Raw genomic sequence first — 11,917 nt, 5'->3', positions numbered from 1 at the left:
TCAGCAAAAAGGAGGATTGGCATGGATGTTAGTTCAGGGCTGATCTTCCTCACACACACACACACAAAAGCTTATTGGCTAAGAACATGGGCACCAACTGTGTCTACCTCCTGCTAGACTGGGAGTGTGCACACCCCATCCTGCATCCTCTGTCCCTCCTGCTCCTCGAGTCCCCGCTCGTCTTCCCACACTTGACTCCCCTTTGCCTCGACTGCCCTCCCCATGTCTCCCGAGGCTGCCTCTTGTTCTGGGCACGGCTCTCTCCCGGAAGAGGCCCTCCTGCAGCACTGGGTGTAGGGTGGGCTCTCCAGGTGCCCTGCCCTCTTGCCCTTTGACTTGTTGTCTGCTTGCCTCGCGGTGTTTATGGGCACAGGCGCTGGACACCGGCTGCCTAGGTCCTACACCCAGCTTGGCCACTAGCTGTGTGGCCTGGGGCAAGTAACTAGACCTCTAAGTACCCAGACACCCCACAAAGCAGATGTCACCCCACTTTACAGACATAGAAACAGGCTTGGATGGGGGAAAGGTCACCCGTGACACTGCTCCTGACACCTACGTATGCCTGCTTCCTGCGTACCTACTGTGTGCCAGCCACTATGCCAGGGACCAAGGATGCAGCATCGAGGGGTCCCGGGTCCCTGCCGTCCTGGGGACCCAGTCTAGAGATGAGAACCCAGCTCCCTGCCCCCACTCTATAGCAGTGGCCAAGAGCAAAGGGCCCCCCTTCCTGAGGCTCCCTGCTGGGGTCGGGCAGCTGCCCCGCCTCGAGGGGCTGACCCCACACGCCCAGACCCACCTGACCTCCATGTCCCACCTGTCAGCAGATGTGAACCTGCCCCCTTCTGGCCAACCCCGGCCTCGCCTGGACTATTACAACAGCCTCCACCCTTGCCCCACTTGGGTCCGTTGTCAACCCGGGTGGGGTGGCATTCTGTTGGAACTAAGTTGGGTGGCTTAACACCTGCTCAAAAGCCTACCACAGTTCCCATCCCACTCCACCTGAAAGGCAGGCCCCTGGCCCACCTCCCCCTCATGGGGGGTGGGGCGGGGGTGGGGGTCTGGATGCCACTGGGGGTGGGGTGCAGCCGGGAGAGGGCTGGACGGAGGGAGCAGGTCTCAGCCCTGAGTCTGCTGCTGGAGCCCCCAGGGCTGCTGAATGCCGACACTGTCTCGAGGCCTCAGCCTCCCCTCCTCCCGGGAAGGGAGAGGGCTTGGCGGAGGGGTGACCTGTATGGCGCCATCTAGTCAAACTTTTCTCACAAGTGATGTGTGTTGGCATGGAAATTAGAAAGCAGGGACAAACAGGAAAAGTAAAAATGAGATTGAAAAAACCCCCTAAACACCCAGACACGCACAGTAAAAATGTGAAAGCCAAAGACAAAGGGGAAATGTGGAAAGCAGCAAGAGAAAAATGACTCATGCAAGGGGACTGCGGTAAGATTGACACCCGGCCTCAGCAACAGTGGGCCCGGCGGCAGTGGGATGACCCTCGGGGCTGAGGTGCCACCATCCTAGCCCCCGCCGTGGTGCCTGTCGACGAGCCCCCTCCTGACCACTGGTTCGGAGCAGCGGGGGGCCAGCCTGCCTCGGTTCAAACTCCAGGTCTGCCGGTGCCTAGCCGCGGGCACTTGGGCAGGTCTCCTAGTCTCTCCGTGCCTCAGTTTCCCCAGATGTGGAAGGAGGTCCATGCAAGTGCCTGCTTCTTCAGGGCTCCACAAAGCAGAGACTGTGGTTTTGTTTGCTGTGTCTCCAGTGCTAGCCCAGGGAGTGTTTGCAGAATGAGTGTAGGGCACGCCCCTGGCAGCCGCCACGCACAAGGTCACTCAGAGCACCAGGGACTCCAGGCTCCTCACAGCAGCGGAGACTCAGGGCTGAGACATGCTCTGTTCACGAGAGGGACTGGCCTTGATTTGTTTCCATCTGCACGGATGCATCAGATACACTGGGGTTCCAGCACTCCTTGGCTGTGCAACTTCGGGCATATTCCTCAACCTTTCTGTGCCTTTGTTCCGTCATCTGTGACACGTGCATATCAATAGACCTTACTTCCTAAGGCTGTTGAGGAGATTAAATGTGCCAAAAGCTTAGGATGCAGCCTGCCAAGACAAGCCCGCAAATCTTCCTTGCATGAATGAATTAATGAACGTTTATTATTATAACTTGTTTTGACCAGATGGACTCAAACGATCACAAATGTGTTCCCATGTCTATAACTATTAGTTTGCACACAAAACGATGCTTGTGTTTTTCAGAGCACTGTGAAGGTGTGCCAAATCCACGCACGCTGATGCCCCGTGGTTCCGTGTTGGCGTGGCAGCCCCGCCTTCCGTGTGTTGTGAACATCATCGCATTCTCTGCTGAATTTCTCTCCCATCCAGGCTGTTTCTACCCTGGCCAGGAATTTTTAAAATTTCCCCTTGTTCCTCTTTAGTCAGTTTCTGGAATAAAATCATCTATTCTTTTAAAGTCTTTCAATATGAAAGTAACATGTGCCTGTATTTTGGAGACATGCAGATGGAAGGAGTCGCCAGGGGGAAAGGACCCCAGCATCCCAGCCCCCAATCCGACCCCCAACCTCTTGCATAGACACTGTTTGCAAATACCCCTGTGCGGGGCCTGCAGAGTTCACCCCCACGGTGCAGCCCCCGCCCTGGCCTTGGCCTGGGCTCTCTTACTGCAAACTCAGTGTATTTGTTTTAGTATCTAAGTTTAGTATTTAGGGAAGAGATGCAAAGATAGGGGACACTGTACCGTCTTTGCAATTTTTCTGTAAATCTAAAACTGCTAAAAAAAAATCTATTAAAAACATACTAAGATATCATTCACCTCTTAGATTGAGAAAAATCCAAATGTTAGATAAAGCAATGGAGAGGGTGGGGGCACAGGCACAGACATCCATTGCCGACAGAGTGTAAACTGGTACAAACCCCATGGGGAAGAATTCGGCAATATCAGGACAAAATTGCAAACGAATGTACCTTTGGCACGGTAATGTCGCTTATGAGATTTACCCTACAGATATACTCCCTTGTCTGCCAGGGACTCACACACGATGATCATTCACTCCACAACGTCGGTCACTCTGTCCAGGACGTGTGACACACCTGATGGCAAGTCTCCACGATGGCGTTTGAGGCAGCCTAGAGCAGGGAAGGACTGTCACTGCTCATGGACTGCCTTCCAAGACTTGCTGTCAGGTGGCAAAAGCAAGATGCGACACGCTGTGTACCGGACACTGCCAGCGTGTGAAAATAAAGGGGGCGGGCTTCAGAGAATACAAGTTTAAATTTGCTTGCATTTGTGTAGAATTTCCTCAGAAAAACACACAAGAACCTGGTAACACTGGTTGTCCCTGATTAAGGGAACCGGGTGTTGGGGAGACAGCAATCACAGGGATCCGTTTCTTTGTCGAAACTTTTGTTGTCTTTAAAATTAAAAAAAAAATCAAGGCTTTGCTTTTTGCATGGGGAGCATTCACAAGGTATTCCGAGCTCTCCTTGAGACAGCGGTTGCAGGTTCTAATGTGACCTTCCAGGGGCAGTCAATGCACATGCAAGCCAATACACATGCATCCTGTTTAAAATAAAATTTATAGGGGGCCGGCCCGGTGCCGTAGCGGTTAAGCGTGTGCGCTGCACCTCGGCGGCCCGGGGTTCGCCAGTTCGGATCCCGGCGCGCACCGACACACCGCTTGTCAAGCTGTGCTGTGGCGGCGTCCCATATGAAGTGGGGGAAGATGGGCACGGATGTTAGCCCAGGGCCAGTCTTCCTCAGCAAAAAGAGGAGGATTGGCATCAGATGTTAACTCAGGGCTGGTCTTCCTCACAAATAAATAAAATAAAATTTATAAAAAAAAATTAACAGAAATGGTAGCATATCACGTACACCATTAGCATGTTGCTTTTCTTCATTTAATGTATTTTGGAGATTGGTCCATATCCGTACAGAATGAGTTTCTTCATGTTTTAAAAATTCTGAAATACAGCAGACATACAAAAAAGTGCATAAAACATATTCATACACTTAAACACATAATTATAAAGCAAGCAGCACCCGTGTAACCAACACCAAGTAAAGACACGGAAGACCAGCAGCCCCAAAAAGCCCTCCTGGGCTCCTTGCTGGCCAGAAGTAACCAGAAGCCCGAGCTTTATGAGACATTCTTCTCGCTTGTATAGTTTTACCCCCGAGGTCTGGATATGTAGCAGGACAACTTGTTACTGCTCGTTCTGAGATCGTGGACGAAGGCATTCAAACTGTCGGTACCTTTTGTGACTCATTTGGCTGATGTGACGTTTCTGATCCTTCCACACTGCTGGAAGTAGTGACGGATGGTTGTTTTTGTGTTGTGTAGTATTGTTTCCTGAATATACAACCATGTTTATGTTTGCAATTAGGACAAAGGTTGGTCCAAGGCTGTCGCCCATGTGCAAGAATGCCGAGTAACAAGGTGTGTGTGATTTCACCTCACTGCGAGTGCCCCCAGGCCTTCCACATCTCTCCCCCACCAGGAGCGTATGAGCATCTGCGGCTCTACAACCTGGCCAGTGCTGGGTCTTGTTGACTTTGTAACTGTTGCCAGTTTCAGGGCAGTGGAGTGGCATCCACTTTGCCTTACTGAATTTTCCCAATTACTAATGAGGATGAGTATCTTTTCGTGTTTGCTAGTCACTGGGAAGTGCTTCTTTAATTTTTGTGAAGTGCTTCTGCCAACTTCTCTTTTGTTCTGTCTTTTCCTTATTGATTTGTAGGAGCTCTTTACATATTGTTTGGATTAGTCTTGTCAGGTTATATGTCTTGCAAATTATCTTCTGTCCCACTGACTTGTCTTTCACTTTACTTTAGACAAACAGTCCTTGATTAGAAAATTTTTAAATCAACTTCATTGAGAGATACTTTACACTAAGTAAAATGCATCTATTTTAAGTATATAAGTTTTGATAAATTTATGCACTGGTGCAACCACCACCATAATCAAGATCTGGAATATGCTCATCCCCCCAAAATGTTCCCCATGCCCTTGACCATATGATCGTCCCTGATCCCAGTCAGCCAATGATTTGCTTTTGTCCACTAGTGATTAATTTAGCCCGTTCTAGAATTTCATGTAAATGGAGTCCAATATTTTGTACACTTCTGTAAATGGCTTCACTCAGCATATACTTTTGTTTGAGCTTCACTCATGTTGTTTTGTCTACCAATATTTTGCTGAGTCCTATTCCACTGTATGAATTCACAATATCTTGACCCATTCACCTGTTGGTGAACATTTGGGCTGTGTCCAGTTTTGCCCATTACAAAGGAAGCAACTATGAAAATTCACATACAGGTCTGTGTAGACACGTTTTTCTTTCTTTTCATTTTGTTTAAGATCATTTTTGACATGGTGTCCTCAGGGCCCAGCACAGTGCTGGCAGAGGGCAATAAAATTCCGTTCATGACAAGAATCGGAGTCCAAGCTGGCTGGCCAGACTTCTCTGGCCTCCCTGTTTCTGCTGAGTCCCCCCACGGTGTCCCCACCATCACCGGAGAACCCTGACACCAGCTGAGGCTTTGCGGCCCTTACCCTGGACCCTGCATAGCAGTTCAAGATGTACAATGACCGCGGTCTGCTGTCCTGCAGATGAGAAGCTGGGCAGGGAGAAGGGCCCTGCCCCAGGGCAGCCCCAATGTGTGCAGGGAGCTAACCTGCCCCAGGCCTGGAGTGGGGGCAGAATCTGTCAACATGCAGGATTCATTACTGCCTGGGGTTAATTGGAGCAGATGGGCAGCCTCATCTAGTCAGCTGAGCCCTTCAGAAGGACTGGGCCCTTAAGTTGGACATTTGAGGCTTGAGAGGGGGAGAAGGGGGCCACAGGGCAAGAATCCCAGCAGCTTCCAAGAGCTGAGAACAGCCCCCAGGCCCTACAACTCTAAGAACTGCAGTCCTCCATGAGCTTGAAGAGAATACCAAGAGGAACACGGCCCAGCAGGTACCTCAACTTCCACTGTGAAACCTGAGCAAAGTCACCAGCTCACCATGCCCACATGGCCCAACAACAGAAGCTGTGAGACGGGAGTCGTTTTAGCCCTGGGGTTTGTGATGTAACGCAGAAATACACAGGGAACAAGCCCAGAGGGAAAGACCAATCTTGAGGCCGGAGCTGGACTGGGTGCCATGAAGGCACAGAACCTCAACTGCCCAGGACAGACAGACAGGCCAAGAGCAGGGTCCTCACACCGTCACCTGGCCATTCTGGGCAGAAGGGACACTGCCAAGCCACACTTGTTTCAGGAGAGAACAAGGGCAGGAGCCATCAGGAGCAGGCCCCAGGCCCCGCCCGCCCCCATTTCAGACTGGGAATGACTCCAGACTCCCCCACCGCACAGCTCAGACAGGGGTGCCCAGCCCTCAACCGGGAGGACAGAGCAGCACTGCAGCCGGCACGTGGACAGGGGCGGGGGGGTGCAGCGTGGCAGGGGGTCCTGGGGCGTCTGCAAGGCACAGCAGCTGCTTTTCCAACTTTATTTAGAAAAACACATCCAGGTCCCAGTGCCCCACGTCCTCCCCCACCCCAGCCATAATTTAAATAACTTAGAGACAGAGTCGGGTCGGGTGGGGAGGGAGAAGAGCCCGCTACAGCCGCCGCAGCGCCCGCTTCTTGTCCGTCTTTCTCTTGGCCGCCAGCTTCTTATCGCGCTCGCCCGCGTGCTTCTTGGCCATGGGCCCCTCAGCCCCTCCCGGGCCCCCGGGGGCCACAGGGTCAGGGGAGGAGGCCGCAGCCGCGCTGGCCAGGGCCCGGCCGGCCTCAGCCCTCCGGCCGCTGGGCCCGCCGGCGCCGCCGTGGATCTCGGTGAGCAGGCGGGCGCGCGCGGCGTACTCCTCGTAGTTCTCCAGGAGCAGGCGGCCCGCCTCCTCGTTGAGGGCAGACTCGGGGTTGGGGTGGATCAGCAGGCACTTGATGGTCTGCGGGGAGAGGGCCCAGGTCAGGCGGCCAGGCCTCCCACGGGCCCCCAGACGGGACGCTGGCCCAGCCCACACCCACATCCTTCACCTGTGCTGTGTCACTGCGCAGGCCCACGGCACCCGAGACCAGACCTGGACTGGGGAGGGACCGACTTGCCCAAGGTCACTCAAGAAGTGAGGGGACAGCTTAGGAACTCACACCCGGGCCGGCTGGGCTCCAAAGCTCCGTCTCCCCAGGATGTGACAGTAAGACGCACAAACCTGGAGCCAACCCTGGTTTAACAGGAATCCAACTGCAGAGCCAGACTCTGGCTGGGTGGGCCACACCCAAGAGAAAGGCTCCAGGACAGGGATAAAGAGGGACTGGCGCCTGAGGGACATCCATAGGGCAGTCTAGGAAGGGAGCGAGTCCTCAACACCCCTTCATGAGCCAGATTTAACTGAGGGGTAAACTGAGGCCAAGAAGGCATGAATTCCGTATCTCAGAGGTGCGACCAGCAGCCCCAGGGGGATCCTGAGGTGGGCCTGCACAAACCAGCAGTGGGCCCTAAGCCACGTCTGCCCTGTCTGCACTTTCTTTTTTTTTTTTTTTTAATTTTTTATTTATTTATTTTTCCCCCCAAAGCTCCAGTAGATAGTTGTATGTCATAGTTGCACATCCTTCTAGTTGCGGTATGTGGGACTCGGCTTTAGCATGGCCGGAGAAGTGGTGCGTTGGTGCGCGCCCGGGATCCAAACCCAGGCCACCAGCAGCAGAGCGCACGCACTTAACCACTAAGCCACAGGGCCGGCCCCTCCCCATCTGCACTTTCATTCTACAAGGGAACCCAGAACACCCCAGAATGTGGCCAGCCTTGAGCAGGTGACACACCCTCTCGCCTGTAAACTGGGGCTGTTGTGACACATGCAGAGCACCTGCCCAGCAGACATCACTGATGATGATCAGGGACCCGGATGGCTCCCTAATTCTGACCACTGCTCCCCACAACAGGAGGCCTGGCTGCCCTTCCCGCAGCTCCCTCATGGCCGAGCCTGACACAGGCCCTGCACCACGGGCCCTGGGGACCATTGGGGCCACTCGGGGTTACTCTGTGAGCTCGTCTCCCATGTGCCCTGGCACCACCATCACTCCAGGGAGAGGAGGGAGAGGTTTGGGGTCTGTTTACCGTGGAGCTCAGTCCTTCCCTGTGCCCTGCAGGAAACCCCAAGTCTCCGTCCTCCCTACCATCTGCCCCAGGGGCTCATTAGAAATTCAGTTTTAAAAAATAAAAAATTTTTTTAACTTGTGAGAGGAGTGGCGAGGGAGCAGGTGACCTAAATGCCCTAAGTGGCGCGTGGGGACCTTGGGGCACTGGCATAGTCCAGGCCGTCTCCACCTCGGCTCGACTGCCATTGGGCCCACATCACTTTCTGTGGGGCTGTCCTGGCACTGCAGGATGCCGAGCAGCATCCCGGGGCTCCACCCACCAGACGATGGCAGCACCCCCAGCTGTGATAATTAAAAGCGTCCCCAGTGGGACAAAAAAATCACACCTAGTTGAGAAACAATGGCTTATGAAAATACTCTGGAATGACAGTGGGGCTGGTTGTGGAAGCTTTGTGACTGCTGATTAACCAATGACCTGTTCACTTTAGAACGGCAAATCCTGATACCATAAATTGTACCTTAAAAGCTCCTCACCAGCTGCTCGACCTGTAGCTGTCAGAAAATCACCCCCCACCCCGCTATATAAACCCATCACCTGTTCCACGGCACAGGTGCCCAGGCCCTGCACGGCCAATCCTTCCAGGATTTTCCAAAAGAGCCAGAAGCCTGGATTTTTACATGGTAGCCCCCAGTCACTTCAGAGTTGATTTTAACAAAGAAAGAACGCACTGCGGCTCGGACATCACTGGGATGCCTGGGGGGAGGCGGCCCGGGCCCACCCCGAACTCACCAGCAGCACGTGCCGGATGCCCAGCTCAGCTGTCCAGTCCCTCTTGAGCACGTTGACGCAGATCTCACCGTTGGCGCCCACGTTGGGGTGGAAGATCTTGGTCAAGAAGTAGCCCTTGGGTGGGGAGGCAGGAAAGTCCTTCCCCAGCAGGAGTTTCATGCGGAAGAGGCCTCCGGCGTATGGAGTACCCTCTGGAAAGCAGAGAGGGGGGATTGAGTCAGGAGGTCCAGGACTCCTAGGTATCCTGCAAAACCCCAAAGGCCGGTCTATGAGGCAAGTGCCCTGCTGCCTCCTCCATCAGACTGGTGGATTCCTTTTTTCTTTTTTTTGGTGAGGAAGACGGTCCCTATGCCAATCTTCCTCTATTTTGTATGTGGGACACTGCCACAGCATGGTTTGATGAGCAGTGCGTAGGTCCGCGCCCAGGATCTGAACCTGCAAACCCCAGGCCACCGAAGCAGAGCGCTACGCCACGGGGATGGCCCCCTGGGGGATTCTTGAGAGTAGGACAGGGCTAGGCTCCCAGGGGACTGCAGGAACACCCCCCCACCATCACAGAGTTAACCCCCTGACTTGTGTCACCACCAAGCCCTGTTCTCCACCCCTGGATGCCTCTTCTCTCCCACATGAAGGCCCCAGTTGCGTCCCCTTCCCAAGAGGCACAGACATTCGCACCCACTTATCTTCCCGGCAAAACATCTACCTGGAAGCCTCGTGGGCAAATGAGGGGACAGTTCTGTCAACTCCATGGTCTTCCCTGCCACAGTAAGCAGTGCTCTCATTCACCCACTTGCTCAGGTCAAGGTACTGTGGAGCTGTTCCAGACCCATGGCTGTCCCTCATGCCCCAGGCCCCACATCCAACCCATCAGTAGCCTGGGCAGCCGACCTCCACGGCCGCTCCCGAATCTGAGCCCACCTCCAAGTCCAGCTGAACCAGATGCCAGCAGTGGTGGACGGCTTCCCCACCAGCCTCCAGCTTCCACCCTCCCTTCACCCCACTGAAGTCAAAGGAACTCCGAAGCGACCTATCACACCTGCTGTAAACCTACCAACGGCTCCCTTCGCAAACTCCTTGGAGAGAGACCTACAAGCGCACAAATACCTGCTTCCTAAAGCCTTCACCGGTCTTTTTATCTTTCTGCTCGTACTGCACCTGCCAAGGGCCTGTCAGGATCCCCACCACCCCACCCCATCAGGGTGTAAATCACCATAACTGTCACCATCTCAGGAAGCCTTCCCTGACCCACCCCACCCCCGTGCCTGACCCCACTCCAGACTAGGCCCTTCTTGTTACAACTTTACTTACTTTGTAGAAATTCAATGAATAGCAAAAACATAGTGCATGTGGAACAACACACTAAATCGCTGCATGATTAAATGCTCTCCAGTCTAATATTTGATTATTGTCATCTCTCCGCAGGCTGCATCTGGCTTGTTTGCTATGTCCCCGACGCCAACAGCAAGACGGAGTCTGAGACAGTGTGGCCCATCCTCCAAGCCTTTGCTGACGCTGTTCCCATCCAGCACCCTCTTCCCACTCCCATTTAATTCCAACCTGAGGGAACGTGTAAATGACAGCCTCCCCCCAAACCCAGGTAAGGCCCCCTTCATATGATTTCTGGGCAACCAGGATTCTCTCACATTTACAGGAAAAGTAGACACAATTACTCGTCATTTGTAGCGTCCTGCACTGCAGACTCAAGCACCACGGGAGTAAGAGGTGCACTGTCCTGTCCACCACTGCGTCCCCAGCCCCTGGCAGAGTCCGGCTTATAATGGGGGCTTCCTCTTCTTGCTCTAAGGATGACACGGAATCTAGGAAGCGCACCTCTTCCTGTTTGGTTCCCACACTCACCAGGGCCCTCGATGGTGACCTGCAGGTCCGTGAGGTCCTCCTCGTTGGGAAAGACCTTGATGCCATCAGGCGGGTCAGCGGTCAGCGTCGTCACCTCCTTGTACACCAAGCGGATGATGTGGGGAGGCAGGTTCTCCACGTTGGAGTTCTGGGCGCAGGAGAGAAGGGAGTGAGCCGCTAGCAGAGCCCAGGCCTCTGGCAGGATCCAGGATGCGGTGGCCGCCCTAGTCTTGACTCTGCAGTCCCAGGCTGTCAATCATGCCTGTGTTCCCAGACCCCCCACTCAGGACGCTTCAGGTGGCCCTGCCAGGCTGATCTCCCACCAGAAATGGGGGCACATCTGAGGGAGCTTGCAGATAGCTCCACCTTCCTAGAAGCCCCCAAAGCCCGCTCGTAGCACCGCATGGGCCACCGATGATTCTGGGTATACAGACGCCTGGCGTGGTCCCCTTCCCCACCTAACTAACCTTGACAAAACCATCCTGGAAACCCCAGCTGGGGCCTGGAGATGGCGGCGGAGCGTCCTTACTCCCGGAAAACCCACAGGCGGGCCACAAAGCCCGGAGCCCTCCCCGGAGCTCAGCCGGGCCTTCCCCTCCCGCACCGCCTCCAGGAAGGCCCTTGGGTCCATCCCCAGCCCAGGACCCCCATGCGGGCCCTCCAAACCCCCAGGCCGCCCGCGCGAGGCTCCTGAGACCCCGCCTCCTTCTCCAGGAGCGCCCCCGACGGCCCCTCCCGGGCCTGGCTGCCGCGCTCACCATGACTGCGGCCGGTCGGGGGCGGGTCCCCCCGGCCCCCTTCCTGTGCTCTCCGGGCCGCCGGCCGGGGCGGGGGGCCCAACTACTGCCGCTGCGGCCCTAGCGAGGCCCCGGCGGCCCCGCTCCGCTCCCCGCTGCCTCCGACGCCCGCAGGGCACCGCGCTCAGAAAACTACCCGCCCCAGGTGTTCGGCCGCACTGAGCCGGCCGCGCGCCCACTGACACCTCTTTATAGCCACCCGCAGGCCACGCCCCGCTGCGGCCCCAGAGCGCCGCGCCTCGACCCGTGACGTCAGCGCGCAAGGTCCTGGGCTATCGACGCGCTCGCTCCCTTTCTGCAAGCTATGGGCAGGAGCGGGAAAAGTTGGGGAGGGGGCGCGCGGCGGGTCGGCCAATGGGGGCGCGCGGGGGTCGGAGAGG

General features: G+C 55.3%; 1 protein-coding gene across 1 annotated transcript; it reads right to left on the bottom strand.

Annotated features, from left to right (window-relative positions):
* Nucleotides 1–6,491: 6,491 nt before the first annotated feature.
* UBE2S (ubiquitin conjugating enzyme E2 S) lies at nucleotides 6,492–11,690 on the bottom strand. Its single transcript, XM_004439083.2, has 4 exons — nucleotides 11,499–11,690; nucleotides 10,741–10,888; nucleotides 8,884–9,074; nucleotides 6,492–6,946 (listed from the first exon to the last, which is right to left on the bottom strand). Exons 1-4 carry the CDS (start codon nucleotides 11,499–11,501, stop codon nucleotides 6,617–6,619), a joined length of 672 nt encoding a protein of 223 aa, XP_004439140.1. The 5' UTR covers nucleotides 11,502–11,690; the 3' UTR covers nucleotides 6,492–6,616.
* Nucleotides 11,691–11,917: the final 227 nt, after the last annotated feature.

Source organism: Ceratotherium simum, chromosome 33 (genome assembly GCF_057802395.1).
Source record: "Ceratotherium simum simum isolate JZ-2026a chromosome 33, ASM5780239v1, whole genome shotgun sequence".
Classification (NCBI taxonomy): Eukaryota; Metazoa; Chordata; class Mammalia; order Perissodactyla; family Rhinocerotidae; genus Ceratotherium; species Ceratotherium simum.
The sequence above is the reverse complement of the archived record's forward strand: the minus strand, read 5'-3'. Positions and strand labels throughout refer to the sequence as shown.